Here is a 15,614-nt window from a genome sequence, read left to right on the forward strand (position 1 = left end):
ATTTATGTGTTATGTTTCATGCCAGACATAAATATGAATCAGGAAGATGAGTTGGTTAGATGATATTATATCTCTTCTATATAAGTCTAAAACATGATATGTAAAACTAATCAAATGAAAGTTAAAACTATTGGTTTCAAAAAACAATCCCATACGACTTCCCAGCAAATTGTTTGTTGGGGATTTACGACGGGGAAAAGTCCACAGCAGTCATAAATCCAAGCAGATAAGCAGGAGACAGAGACGGCGGAGGATTAGTTGAGACAGGACGGACAGAGACATGGACGGTGTTCAGCCACATTTAACTGTGAGGACGTCCTTCATCTTGTTACTTCTGAGCCTGCTCCAAATGTCCAGTGGGAACAGTGAGTACTGAACTCAGCTGCTTGAGTTTGTTTTATCCGACTGATGGTGTCACCTGACAGAATATATTGGGCTCAATAACCTTCTGCTGTCGAGCACTTGTGGTGCAGCTCTACTCACACTGTGTAAATATAGATGTAAAAAAACACAGTAGGAAATATGTCAATGGAGAACGATGTCCATATTGAACATCAACATTGATGTCCAATATGGACAGTGTACAAATTCTGATTATTTATCTAATCTATGGATTTATTTAGTCTCTTTCATTTCTTAAACACAGAGAGAGGCTTGTTAACCTCACAGGTAACACCTTGCTTTAAGTCTCCCTACACAAGTAGTATATGTAGATTTAATAAAGAAACACCTAATAATGCAGCGTTAAGCAGATAAACATGTGGCTTCGCGTCAAGTGCTGTGACGTCATCTGTAGTGCGAACCAGCAGCTTGTTGCCACAGGTGATGGGAGTTTTATGATGTCTCCCAGTCAGCACTAACTGCTATGTCGTAAGTTTCATATTAACTTCAATATTGTGTGGAGTTGCATTTGTACTGACACCAGTGCTGAACACGGGCCTGTTATTTACAGTGTAATCATGTCATATAAATCCACTGATAAAGTAAACCCTGGTTCTTCCTGTTTTCCATAATGAAAGAGCTGTGAAACCCAACAAGACAATGGTGTTACTATCCAGCATTTTATTGGAAAAGAGATTAAGGATTAGAGATTAATTTAATTAGAGATTAATTTCAAATGTTTGTATTTTGTAAATACTCAACACGAGGGGCCCTGTCACACAAAATTAAAGTTGGGGGGAAATGGTACAACATTGTTATTCTGTACAAGTAAAAAGTTACTAGTTAAATTTGCCTGAGTAGGCAAAAGCTGTTGGGGCAGACAACGGTTTAAAAATTCAATATATCATAGAAATAAATCTTCCTTCATATTGCTTTGTCATAAACACCCTCCATGTTATATTGGATTGTCTAACTTGTGTTTCCTCCCACAATGTTAATCTTCACACCTCTTAACAATTGTTCTTATTTTAGCTCCACTTGCACAACTTGGATGTTCTCTCCTCTAGAAGAGAATATCCAATTTCTCAGAAGATGGCACTGATGTGTACTTGGACTTGGAAGCCAAATAATGTTTCTTACCATGCAGAGAGAAACAGAGCAGAACAGAGGTTTAATTAATTATTGTGCAAATATTGACAGTTTGGTTTGCAGGAGTAAAGCTGGCGTCAATTTTGCGTTTCCCTCTCAGATCATGTTTCCTTCCCTTCATACAGTTGCCCTCTGTGGTTGGATTTATTATAGTTATGGTATATGGCATATGGTGAGGGTCAGTTAAGGTTGAGTACTTTTGTCTTAATTATACTTTTACCATGTAAATATAAAGTATTCAATCATAAATGATCTTTTCTGGGGTAAAGAAAACTACTATTTGTATAATTTAAATAAAACGAACTATTGAAAACATCATGAGGATTATTCTACATTAAATTTCTGCCAATAGTTCCCTTTCACCTATTTCTTACACACTGGACCTTTAAGTGAACACAGCATAAAATCACACCTATTGCAACTCTGCATGTTACTTAAATGGTGCACTCAATTTTTCATTTAGAACAAGGGATGCTGGGATGTGTAATGTTGCTTCAGTACATGTAGGTCTGGTCCAAGTGTTTCATGCAGTGGGGTTTTGGGTTATTATTCAGATCCATGCACTGGATAAGCATCCATTTTCTAATCTGCTTTTGGAGAAGAAAGAAACTTTTCTGGGCTTTACTCAATGTTATAACAGCTATGTTGTGCTTCTCTCTCGACAGTCTGTTCTGGCCCTCAATCTGTGCAGTTTAATGAAAACAACAAAGTGGATGATCTTGTGGCAAATATTACTGTGCAACAAGGAGTGACCCTGGAGTTCACACCTCCCCCTAACAACGCATTCAAGCTCAGAGATAACCAGCTGTTAGCTGCAATAGTGTTTGACCATGAGGTACTGCAGATCATGACTAACAGTACCAACACGTTCCAAACCTATGACATCCTAAAACTTGTGATAGAAACTGACTCTTAAGCATGAATCTTGTTTTATTTGCAGAGTGAGAAAAGCCAAGTAGCCAGGATCACCTGCACTGAGACAGCTTCAGGCTTTACGGTAAAACTCCATATACACTTTGCATGTTAATGCAACAATATGTACGTTTTAAGCAACAGCGCCCTCTGCAGCCACAGGTGGTGATTAATTCTGTTCTGGCTCCATGTCCGAGCAATTAAGAAAAAACGAAACCTATACGATGCTTATCAGTGACGACCCATGATCAAGTGATTTTTTTTATTCACTCAGGCCATCACTTGACAGGAACACAGCTGGAACAACTGGAATGGACATGTTTGTCTTTTAATACAGAAAAAAAAAACATGGCTATCATGAATAGATATTTCATGGCTACATGGCTGAAAGGCCACATGTTCCCCACCACTGTATATGTACTTGAAAAACTTGTACAGGTGCTTGAGGAGAATGCCCCGGGTGGTAGAGGAGAAGTCTGTAAACGTGCTTGGAGAGGAGGTTATTTTGAGTTCATGGCGGTTGCCCAGGTTGGCCTGTGGCTTGTGTAAGTTCAGGAGTAGGTTCTTCAGGGGGTTTTGTATGGGGGGTTTCTGCAGATTCTTGAGGAGAGTGTATAGGTTGTTTGAAGAACCTGTACAGGTCTATGATGGTGTGAGGGGACATGCTCTTTGTGCCTGTAATTATTATGCGGATTTTTGCAAGTTTAAGAGATTCTCAATGAGGTTTTATGGGTTTTGGTTTGTTCCAAAATGCTACACAGGTTAAACAGACATAAACTGTGAATGCCACAGTCTCAGGCTTTTCATGCAGTTTAAAATTAATGTCTCTTTTTTTTTATTCTTTACAGTTTAAAATCAGCATTGTGGTATTAGTGGATAATGTGAATGATAATGCTCCAGTCTTTGCTCAAAGCCTCTACGAAGTCAATGTCGATGAGGTAAGAGTCTGATAATTACTGTTTAAAATCTTAGATTTTGGGTTTACTTGTATTTTCTCTGTTGTTTGGTTAATTCAAGTTAAATTAAATCTACTTTTCTATCTTTATTTAAGAAAAGCAACATATAATTATTACTTTTTTGAACTTATTAACTAACATACTTAAACTTTTTAAAGAAGCAACCTATTTTTTGTTTGTTTCCATCCCAGATGTCTCCTGTAGGAACAACAGTTGGAAAGTATGCTGCCACAGACCCAGACAAACCCAACCAGCTCTTCTACTCTCTGACATCTGAATCTGTAAGATCTCACATTTTTCTCTCGTGAGATTTGTTTTTCGGACATGTTTAGCTTAGCTTAGCACAAAGACTAGAAGTAGGGGTAAGATGTTACTTCAAAAGGCATATCTGAACGTTTTTTTTTTTGTCCTTTGTGATTTCAGCAGAACAGCTTTAAACTGAAGTCATCCACCGACCCAGACCTCATCATCAGTTCACCTCTCGACTACGATAGGGTCAAAAATTTTAAAATGGTGTTGTACGCTCAGGTGAGTCTTGTTCAATGCTGGTTCTGAACACTGATTTCTTTTTTCCATCTAAATGAAATAAAATCTTGCTCTCAGTGTTATTCTCAGGCTCATCGAAATCAGTAAAGACCTCAAATGAATATGGGGCATCAGTAGGTGGCAGGGTTTGAGCCCAAGCTCTTTCTATCCACACACGAAGTGGACTTTGACAAGGATGCCAAAACCTCCTGAATTGCTGCAGCGTTGTAGCTCGCAAATTCAAAATTACACTGCATATAAATGGGAATAATAGAGCATGAAGGCATTATGTTTACGGTTTGTCCATCCGTCCATCCGTCTGTCCCATTTTCATGTATGGGATCTCAAGAGTGCCTTGAGGGAATTTCTTCAAATGTGGTACAAATATTCACTTGAACTAAATAATGAATTGACGATTAGATTTTGATGGTCAAAGGTAAAAAGTCAAGGTCACGGTGACCTCACAAAGCACATTTTTTGCATTTTGAAGGTGAGATCTCTGGAACGTTATCAAGGAATCCTTTCAAATTTGGTACAAACATTCACTTTGACTCAAAAATGAAACAATTAAATTTTAGTGGTCGAGGGTCAAAAGGGCAGGGTCACATGACCTTGCATTGTTTTGAACACAATATGTTATGATGCTCAAAGGGAATTTCATTGCATGTGGCATAAACATTCTCTTAGACTCAAGGATGACCTGAATAGAATTTGTAAGGTCAAAGGTCAAGTTTACTGTGACCTTATGTCCCTGTGAATGTGAAATATTAGGACTGTACGTAGGGAATTTCATTACATCTGCTACAATTTAGTTGGACTCACTGATTAACAGATTAGATCTCTGTGGTCAAAGGTCAACATCTGAGTGACCTCAAAAAGCATGTTTTTGGCCTCTTGAATGTGATATCTCAAGACTGTTTGAGGGAATTTCTTCAACGTTTGATCAGTTGTCACTTGGACTCAAAGCTAAAGTGATTACATTTCAGTGGTTAAAGGTCACAGTGACCTCATATGATTCTAGAAAAAAAACTATATTTTTTTTATAAACAGTGCAGAGTGAAGTAAGAAAAATGTATGTTTATCCTACCTGGTTTATCTGCAATGAAGATTTTGTAGTCATAAAATTAAATTGAAATTGTTTTATATATAGATATTTATATTTTACTTTTTTTTCAGGACACACCATTGACAGCATCAGATAACAGGACCTCATTCACTGCCACCACCACCATCATGGTCACCATCATAGATGCGGACAACAGGCCGCCGTGGTTCCAGCCTTGCACCGAGCACATGATAGGAGCGACTTTGATCTGCCAGAGTGCTGGATATACTGGCAGTGTTGTCATAAATGAACAAGAGGTATGCATCCAAAAAATCCTGCGCAGATACTGAATCACATCCACAAGCTCCATGTTTATGCTTTCCAGACTGTCCTGTGGTCGACCATATCTAAAGTCAAAGTGTTTCTACAAACTGGAGAACAAAAAAATAAATAAAATCTCAGCCTCCTCCTGGATTATTCCCACTATAGCCCTGATATATGGTGGCCCTGAAAGCTCATTGCACAGAAACTCAAGCATCAGAGGGGCAATGCTTACCCTGTGCACAGGCAATGCTTACTTTTTAATAGTGTTATAATGGTGTAGTTTTTCCCACATTAGGAAAATTGATTGGTTAATCTAAATAACCTGTAGATTGTGTCTCTAATCTCATTGGTTGCTAAAGTTAATGTATTACTACACAATACGTTTTCATTTTCTGACATGATGACATCACTTATAATCCTTTATAATCCTATAGGATTCAGGAATACCTCAAAAATGAATTGTCTTTGAGACGTCTTCATGACGTCACTTATCATATGACATCATGTGATTTGGAATAATTTTCTCTTTAGCCTGAATATTTGCTGAGGTTCCTTTGAATGTGTGTATTTTTGTTGACTTTGACTGATTAGCAACAAAGTTAATCAGGGTTATGAGTTAAAAAGTACCAGATGTTTTTAAAGAGACACAATATACGGCTGGTGTGTTTTCTGCTTTTAAGGTTAGATCCACACTACTAAGTACGAATACATAGATTTGTGTATGCTAAAACAGACAGTTTTAAAATCAGTCTGTGAAATTGCAAATATTTTTGAAAAAAGCAAAAAAAGGAGTAGAATGGTTGGGATTAGCTGCCCTCAGTACTCTCATCTCTGTGCCATTTTTCTTCCAGTCAATGAGGCAAGTGCAATGCATGATGGCATATATTGCTCAGCAAGTGACGTTTGGTTCTACACTGCTGTTCACGATGCACTGTGGGGCACAGAAAAGCATCTGAAACTAACTGATGTTGTAAAACAATCTGACAAAAGCTATCTGGAGGAGAAAGTGTCCTTAATCCAGCTTCTAACTCTGTTTTCACCTCTACCACCCCACACATGATGATGATGAGAATGTTTTCTCCTCTGCAGAATGGAGCATTACAGCTGAAACCAGGCCCACTCTATGCCACTGATGGAGACACCGGGATAAATGAGGAGATAACATATTCATTTCTAAGTGGTGAGCATCCTGATTAAAACATACAGATAAGTGTCAGTGTCCACAGACATAACTTGTTCATTATTGGAAGGTTTTAGCTAATTAGTGTTTCTTTGTTTTAGGAAACGACGAGCAACTGTTTGAGATCAATGCAAACACAGGGAACATCACCATGTTGAAGCCGGCCAGAGCTGTGGATACAATCAATCTGAGCGTGCTGGTAACAACTCAACTTTCACACGATTTTATCCAGTACATTCTGAACATGTTGTCTGTGTCTCAAATGTGTCCCGATTTTAAAATAGATACATTAAATAGTTTCTCCAGTTTCACAGGTAACACTGAGGTCATCACATTTCTATACATTGAGGTTTTATGACATAAAGAGGAGCTACTTAATCAATACTGTATTATCAGTGATGCTCAAATGTCCACATAAAAAAATACAATATTGATACTTCTTAGATAATAAGTTTATAGCACATGTACTTCATAAATATTTTAAACACTGCTTGGTCAGTGGAATTTTACACCACTTTCCCATCACAGGATATTTTGTATCATTTTAACAAAATGATTCATAACAAAGTATCTCTAGAGAGCCGAAGGTTCAAAATCCTTTTAGTTGGGTATTATGTGTACATAATCAATAGGATGCATTGTAAGTAGGGTTTTTTTCTCTATATGAGGGTGGTTTTTCAATTTTAGAGCAGGACTTACTGATTTCACATTCAGATTTTGTAAGGCTCTTATTAAAAACCCTACTTATACCCTACTTGCTTAAATTTTATTTGCTTGTGTTTAAGCTGTTAGCTTGCACATGGTAACATATTTTGTTACTGTGACATATTTCCTGCGCTCCAGCTTCAGCTCCTCTCCATGCGCTTATGCCAAAGTGAAATATCTTATGAAAGGGAAATATCAAACTAAATTGTCCCACCATTATTTTGGTTACTTTTGCTATTTGTACTGCTCCCTTAAAATACCTTGGTGGGGGGAAATAGATTGCCATCTAAAAAATTTTTTTGATTGCAAGCAAAATTGTTCCTGTAATGTAAAAAAAAACGTTGCCACTTGATAACCAGCAACCTGCTGGAATCCTGCTCTATGAGGGTGTTGTTGGTTTTTCTTGAAAGCACACTAACTGGAGGTCGGTATAAACTATGGAGGGCAGGAGTGCATGAACTTGGTTTAAGCTAACACAACCACAACCAGGGCAGGACAATTTCACTTGTCATCACTATAACTGGCATTCTATTGGTTGGGTTGAGCTAAAGAAATTTAGCTCTTAATGCACTCAGTTATTCCACCCCTGTTCTCTGTGGTCGTCTGATGTTGTGTTTTTCTTGTCCAGGCCGCCCAGAGGAGGAACAGTCATCAATTTGCATCCACCGCTGTCACTATCAGTGTTCAGGTGAAGAGCCTTCACCCTCCACAGTTTCAGAAGCCTCTGTACGAGGGGGTCATCAGTTCAATCGGCTCCATGGCCATGGACGGGGATAAGCCGCTGTACATCCACGCTACAGATGCAGACTACAATGAGGTAAAACACTCCAGATGCTACAAACACTCCAAGACTCCAGACTCAATATAAGAAAAGAAAAAGTCAAACTACTTTAAAAAAGTTTTTAAGCTTTGCATTGGTGAAAAAACGGATGCATCTGAAAAAGTAACGTAAACAACAAAGTCCAATGGAAACAGACTAAGTAAATAAAAAATGACAGGATGTGTGACTTAAACCCTTTACTATCTGTTGTAATCTGCTCACTACAACCTTCTTCAAATAAAAATATGGGACAAACAGAAATCTCCACCGTACTTCCAATATCATCTTTGTTCATCTCAGGTTTGACTTCTGTTATCTTGTGGGACCCTGTCCCTCTGTAAATACTTAATGGCGCCCGACTGGAAAATCGGTGCCAAGAAGGGTGAACTCCAAATATTCCGATAAAATCTTTAAAAAATGTTCTGGAGATGTGTTTAACATTTACTTTTTATTCCAAATTTTGTTTAAAAAATGGCTTGAGTAATCCAATTTATGAAAAAAGTAAATTGTGGATTAAATTTAGTTTTTTTTTAGGTTTCTACCTTCTAACTGTACACACAAATGAAATGTAACAGTAAAACTGTCTTTTATAATGACAAATATGAGATGTGGGCAGTGAGCCTGACTATGAACAAGGCAACTTTGAATGAACAGTGAAACATTGTCTGATGCAGATGTGGGCTGCTGTTAATCTACACATTTAAAGGTAGGGTTGGTAATTTGTTTCTGTAACATCTTGTTTATAAAAAATCCTCTTCATGTCCTGATAGTTATAAATAATAAAGTTGTCTGAGAGTAAAAACTTGCTGTCTGTAGCCCTCGGAGGACTGCAATATTCATGCCCAGTCATTCAGTCTGGATAAAAAGATTGGCTGTTGTAACCGTAACAAACTAACAGCCCTGCCTGCCTGCTCCACCCTGCCGGTGCTGAGTCGGCTTGTGTTATGGGGGGTAGCTTTGACAAGAGGGTCGATGGAAATTGGAAATTCAGGATTACCAGCTAGAGCCCTGTGTGGGACTGTTTTCTTCATCCCGCTCCTGCCCGCTCCCGCTGAATTTCTGACAATTAACGCCCTCATCAGAGGGGCAATGTTTACCCTGTGCAATTACTTTGGATACGCTAAAACAGGCAATACTTACTTTTTAATAGTGTTATAATGGTGTAGTTTTTCCCACATTAGGAAAATTGATTGGTTAATCTAAATAACCTGTAGATTGTGTCTCTAATCTCATTGGTTGCTAAAATTAATGTATTACTACACAATAGGTTTTCATTTTCTGACATGATGACATCACTTATAATCCTTTATAATCCTATAGGATTCAGGAATACCTCAAAAATGAATTGTCTTTGAGACGTCTTCATGACGTCACTTATCATATGACATCATGTGATTTGGAATAATTTTCTCTTTAGCCCGAATATTTTTTTTTGGTAATATTATTACCAGATGTTTTTAAAGAGACACAAAATACGGCTGGTGTGTTTTCTGCTTTTAAGGTTAGATCCACACTACTAAGTACGAATACATAGATTTGTGTATGCTAAAACAGACAGTTTTAAAATTAGTCTGTGAAATTGCAAATATTTTTGAAAAAAGCATAAAAAGGAGTAGAATGGTTGGGATTAGCTGCCCTCAGTACTCTCATCTCAACCGCAACGTGTGTGTTACACTCCCGCCCGGTCCTGCAAAAATCTGAGAATTTATGCCCGCACAATAATAGAGATGCATTGATTTTGTGTATTCTCCCATCCCACAGGAGAAAACAAGTCAAACAAGAATCTCATTAATAAAGAGATTCAGGGGGTTGTTTGTTTTAGTGTTGTAAAGACCTTGTTTGAGCTTTTTTTTCACATCATTTGTTGACTCCATCCTGTTGCTAGGCTACTCAGTGTTTTTTTTAGCCGCCCGTTCCCACCCCTAGCAAAGTTCAAACCGTCCACTCCCACGAGATTTGCGTTGGGTCCCACAGGACCCAATCCCAATGCAGCCCTCTATTACCAACCCTAGCTTTAAATGTATTAGCGTTGTGTGTTTGATGACTTTTGCGAGTGTACCTAATATGCAGCACTAACCTTTTAATTTCTGTTCAAACAGGTTCAAAATCCTTTCATTGTGTACACCATTAATGGGAGCAGTGATTTCTCCATCATTAACGGCTATTTATTCATGACTAAGGATCTCCCAGCCACCACATTATCCCTAAACGTAAGTTCAAAATCTAATAAAGGTTAATGCGACTGACTGATTTTCTTATTTATAACACTTGTTTTCCTCTTTGTTCGTCCAGGTGGTGGCAACAGACGAGTCAAACGATCAATCAGATACAGCTCAGCTCATTGTGCAGGTGAAATCAGGTAGGAAGCAAACCCTCAAAGACGGCTGTAACAAATAACACAGCTATGAACAGGACAGAGGCTCTTCAGGCTCTGATCAGCGTTTAGCTGGGAACAAGCCTTTGCAGCCTTTCCTATTCCAGAACTCATTCCTCTTCAGTGACAAACCATTTGTCAAAGAGGTAATGGTGTAAGCAAGTGACAAGACATAGTACCCTCCTGTCATGTCCAAATTTAGCTAGGCAACAGCAATAAGGGCAGGACATATGAGGTGTTCTTCGTGGGCTTGGTAGAGCGTACCCTGAAGGACGCCGCCACTGAATAGAGACCTAGCTAGTATGTGCCTACATACGCAGTTGCACAGTGCTCATACACTTTGCATGTCACACAAACAGCACAGTTGGATTTAAAGAGAATGAGACACAGCGCTGTAATTTGTTTATTGCACGCTACACCCAAAACACACCCATGATAAATTAAGAGACTGAGTAAAACCCTGTGAACCATGTGTTGCAATGGCTCAAACTATCTCTGCCTACCATTGTCCCCTCTCCCTTCATCGCTGTCAGACATGTTGTACATTGTATTAATACTTTAAACATATATACCTCACAATTTATGTTAGACATTGTCTTCTAATGACGTCGATGTGCTCTGTTACACACAAAATCTATTGGACCTCTGTCCTGGGAGAGGAATCCCTCACTTGCAACTCTTTGAGGTTTCTGTGTTTGTTTCCTGTTGAAAGTTTTTTTGGGTCGTTTTTCTATACTCTTGCTGAGGGTTAAGGGCAGAGGATACAGTATCTCACCTTGTTTAGCCCCAAGAGACAAATTGTGATTTGTTAATATGTGTGAAACAAATAAAATTCCAGTGGTACAGTGGAGCAAGTAGATTCCTGGTTTGAACCCCAGCTTGGAGTTTTACGGGTGCTTGCATGTCTTTTCTGGGTACTCCGACTTCCTCCCTCAGTGAATGGCTGTTTGTCTCTGGCGACCTGTCCTCTCTTCCAGCTCTCTTCTCCTGTTCTTTAGCAGGATAATGGACTACTGGACAGATTAACCTTGGTGGAAGGATGTGTTATGGGTCAGGAAAAAAACATAACATTTTGGTACAGATCAGGGGGATGATCCAGGATTTTGTTGTTGCTTTTTTATCTTTGCAAGATGTAGTCATTTCCATTGATTTCTCAGGGAATAATTCATGTATCTTGATGTCAATATTACAAGAGACAACATTTTGGTTGTAACAATTCAGGTGTCCTGCAAAGGGAATTTACTGAACATATATAGCGTAGCTGATTTGTAATGTTTCATTATTAGGAAGCATCCAGTCTTGTAGGCTTGAGTGTGTGGGATTCATCACTGTTGAATGTGTGCAGCCGAGTGTCAGTATATGTGTGGTCCCAGGTAACCAGGTACACAGGGTTTCAAAGTATGCTTTTCTCCCAGGTCTCACCACCACCAGTTTCCCTATGAGCACCACAAACATTATGACCACAACGCCCATAAGTGAATCCACCACCTACAGCAAGACCACTGAGGATATTGTGTCCACCACCAGCCCAAATGTACCCACTGACAGCAGCATCTCAACCACCATCCCCAGCACCAGTGCAAGCATACTCTCTACCACCACCACTACTACTACTACTATTAGTATGTCCACTGCCACTGAAGGCAGCATTTCAACATCTAAAGCCAGTATGACCACTGAAGGAAGCATCTCCACAGCCAACACAGCTCATCCTCCCACAGGTGCTTACAGTAGCTACTCCTTTAAATCAAATATTGTCCTTTTGGACCCAATTGTACCTAGCAACATCAGTCAGTAAAGAATATCAACACATCGCATATGAAAGTGATTCCAGGCAACCAAGACAAAGGGATACAAGAATCCACCTGTAAGTTAATGTAAGGAAACAATGTCTTGTATATATCTAAAGCAACCACCCAAAAAGATTTGTTGGACAATTACTGCAGTAAGTTTTTAAGAAAGAGCAGAACCTGCCCCCCCAAAACTAAAAACCTCAATATGTTTTTTTTACTGACTTTATCAAAGAGTGGGGTCTTACCTTTAGTGCAGGACTTGATTTCACATTCAGACTGAGTCATACTCTTGCTCAAAGCCCTGCGTATGCTCTCAAAGACCCCTTGCTTCTGCTTGGATCTGCTCTGCTTGTGCTCAAACTGTGATCTTAGTTGCTTGGACAGATTTCTTGCGCTGCAGCTTCAGTTCTTTGCCTTGCACTCACGATGCTTCTGTGGACGTCTCTCTCTCTTTTAATGCATGTGTGCTGTGAATGAGTTCAGATTGTTCAATATGTTTTAGTACATTTCATGCATTATTTTTTTAAAAGGTGTTTGATTTACAAATTGTAAAAATTGTAAATTGTACAACAATGTAGCAGTAGGGCCACTTAAATTAAAATTACAAAATTCTCAAATTCTCAGATTTTTTTTCATGTGGCCCTTAAACTCTATTCAGAAATGAAACTGAAAAGAAGTACTGGCATGTCAAAAAACTGTTACTATTTAAATTAAGATAAACTCAAATGAACTAAATTATTATTATGATCAATTTAGATATTTCATTACTGATCCACAAATCTTTCACTTGTTGGCAAACTACAAATAAGAAATTCATCAAAAAGCAGAAAACTTGTTGTTTATTCTGACAATGGTGGGTATCACACAAGTAATTACTCCACATAGAGTGTTTTTCCTTTTTCTTCTACTTCACATAGATATTACTTTATAAAGTGACGTTTGTTCTTGCAGTTATCATAGCATCAGGCGGCTATGGGCCGGAGGACATGGCAGCCCTTGGTGCGACACTGGGTGTCCTGCTGTTTGTCTGTCTGGTGGTCATTGCTGTGCTAAGCCTTCACATGAGGAAAGGCAAAGCAGACTGGAAGAAGATCTATGAAGTCAGCGTGTTTCGAAGCTCTGTGAGTTCAAAGTTATGAGTAAGGCCATGTACACACAAAGAAACATGTTCCAAACCTCCAGACTCACTGCTTCTGTTTAAAAAATAATGTATAATTAAAGGTTCAGTGTGTAAGATTAAGTGACATCTAGTGGTAAGGTTGCATGTTGCAGCTGAATAACCCTCACCCCACCTCTCCTTCCAAACTTGAAAGAGAACCTGTGTTAGCCTTCAGTTATCATAAAAACTCAAAAGGTGTTTAGTTTGTCCAGTCTGACTAACTAAAACATGGCGGCCTCTGTAGAAACAACCTGCTCCGGATATAAAGTATTTGAATATAAAGGGCCATTCTAGGGTAAAGAAAACAATAATTTGTACAATTAAGATGATCACACAATCACATAAAACAAATTATTATTATTATATCTTCAATTTCTGACAGTAGATCCCTTTCACCTAAATCTTACACACCGGACCATTAAGACATACATGTAATTTTATCACACCTAGCTTTTGTATTTTTTCCTGAGGTCAATCAGTTTGACTCTGGCTAGCTGTGTTTGGTTAGCTAGTATGCTTTTAGCTTTGGTTTGACAAGCTTCAAAACAATTAGCTTTTTAAAATTAGGCTAGGTGCTAGAGCATATTGATCAAAGATTTAGTGAGTCACCTCTTGACCGGGGGATTTATTATATACTTGGAGCTATATATTCGTATCTATCCTGCAGAGTAAGGATTCAAATAATCCCACAACAGATTCTACATGTGAATGTAAATAATCGGTAGATGGACAAGATTTTGAAGCAGGAGGTTTTCTGGATTCCGTTCAGCAAAAGAGGCAGACCACATTCCTATCTGCTTTTTAATTTTTTTGGTTTCATATGCAGATAGCCGTTCATAGAGATTAGCCAAAAGTTTGTGTTTTGTGTGGAGAAATGTTTAGTTTGTTTGAATCTTGGCCGGGATATCTTCACTGGGAGCCCCATATTGGCCATTTGCCCTAGAGGCTAATTCATTGTCTTATGATAGCCGAAGGGCCAAGATTGGGACACAAAAAATCATTCTCTTGTGTAATCATTGTGGCTGTTTCTCAGGGAGACCATGACTTTGGTGGTTCTTTACAGTTTTAAACTAGTAACCTTGTTCTGTAACTGTTTTCTCTTTGATTGTATTGTCCTTCCAAAAGCTGGGTCAAAGTTCAGGTGATCTTAAGAAGGGTGTCCAATACACCAATGAGGCCTTCCAGAAAGATGAAGATGGAGGAAGCACAGGCTCCGGTGGCCCAGACGGGGGAATGAGCACAGAGGCCATTGTTAAGTCTTCACTGCCACTGCACGCCCTCCTGCCAGATGATACTAATGATGAGAAGGAGGTGAAACCCATCTTGACCAAGGAGAGGCGCATTGAAGAGGGATACAAGGCAGTTTGGTTTAAGGAGGATATCGACCCCAATGCCAAGGAGGAGGTGGTGATTATCCCAGACAGAAGAGAGGATGACAGTGATGAGGAGGACGAACCTGGCGACAAAACCCCAAAAGTCAATGTCGATGACGCAGATCTGGACAGTGGACTTGGGGTGAAGATGGGGGATCCGCCAGAGGACTCAGATGGTGATGCAATGACCTCTGATCTGTGAGTGGAAACGAATGACAGGGACGTAGCAGGAACCACCTATAATTATTCATCAGCTGCTAACATCCTTATTGCTCATGACAGAGGAAATAGAAATAGAATGTGGACTGAACACACCTTATGTGCAGCAATAAAGAAGCTAAGTCATTTCTCAGAGTTCTCAATTTATGTATTAATTCAATTGAGTAAATTGAACCTTATACCGCATTCATTTTTTGTGTAAATACTTAGTTAACTGATCTAATGTAACGTAACCCCATAAAGATGCTATATAAATGTACTTGAGGAGTTTGAGGCGGTTGAAATCAATGTTTAAAAGAGCTACTTGTTTACATGGTGGGAAGCTGTAAAAGGAAATATCTGGGATTCGGGCTGTGTAGGCAGTTTAGTGCTGATAGATGAAAACATCGTATGAGGAACTAAAACTTCTCAGATCCAAACAGCAGGTGGAAACAGAGACAAATCATCTGCTTGTATGTCTAGAACAATCAAACAATTTCTGCTGATAATGAAGACTATAAAACATTATGACCAAAATGAACAGAACTTCCAGGACATAGTCCACAGTAGTTATCACAAATGTTTGTCAGAGGTTTCACTCAAATACACATGTTGAACTTATAGAAAACTAAACTAATGTAAATAAGTGTTTAAGTTTGGCCGGAAACATTGTATAGTTATAATAAAAACAATGAATAAACTGATGAAAAATGTGGTTTG

At 38.8% G+C, this 15,614-nt stretch overlaps 1 protein-coding gene across 4 annotated transcripts; it reads left to right on the plus strand.

Moving 5' to 3' along the window:
* Nucleotides 1-203: 203 nt before the first annotated feature.
* On the plus strand, nucleotides 204-15,595 carry LOC109624110 (cadherin-related family member 5-like). Of its 4 annotated transcripts, none has more exons than XM_069528814.1 (15): nucleotides 204-365; nucleotides 2,196-2,365; nucleotides 2,471-2,527; nucleotides 3,291-3,380; nucleotides 3,590-3,679; nucleotides 3,822-3,926; nucleotides 5,100-5,285; nucleotides 6,382-6,472; nucleotides 6,574-6,671; nucleotides 7,806-7,994; nucleotides 10,097-10,207; nucleotides 10,290-10,356; nucleotides 11,787-12,092; nucleotides 13,116-13,285; nucleotides 14,449-15,595. In XM_069528814.1, exons 1-15 carry the CDS (start codon nucleotides 281-283, stop codon nucleotides 14,896-14,898), a joined length of 2,265 nt encoding a protein of 754 aa, XP_069384915.1. In that variant the 5' UTR covers nucleotides 204-280; the 3' UTR covers nucleotides 14,899-15,595. The 4 variants fall into 4 exon arrangements, with proteins under 4 accessions (XP_069384915.1, XP_069384917.1, XP_069384916.1 ...); XM_069528815.1 differs by having other exon boundaries at nucleotides 215-365; nucleotides 3,825-3,926; XM_069528816.1 differs by lacking the exon at nucleotides 11,787-12,092.
* Nucleotides 15,596-15,614: the final 19 nt, after the last annotated feature.

Source organism: Paralichthys olivaceus, chromosome 7, assembly GCF_024713975.1.
Source record: "Paralichthys olivaceus isolate ysfri-2021 chromosome 7, ASM2471397v2, whole genome shotgun sequence".
Classification (NCBI taxonomy): Eukaryota; Metazoa; Chordata; class Actinopteri; order Pleuronectiformes; family Paralichthyidae; genus Paralichthys; species Paralichthys olivaceus.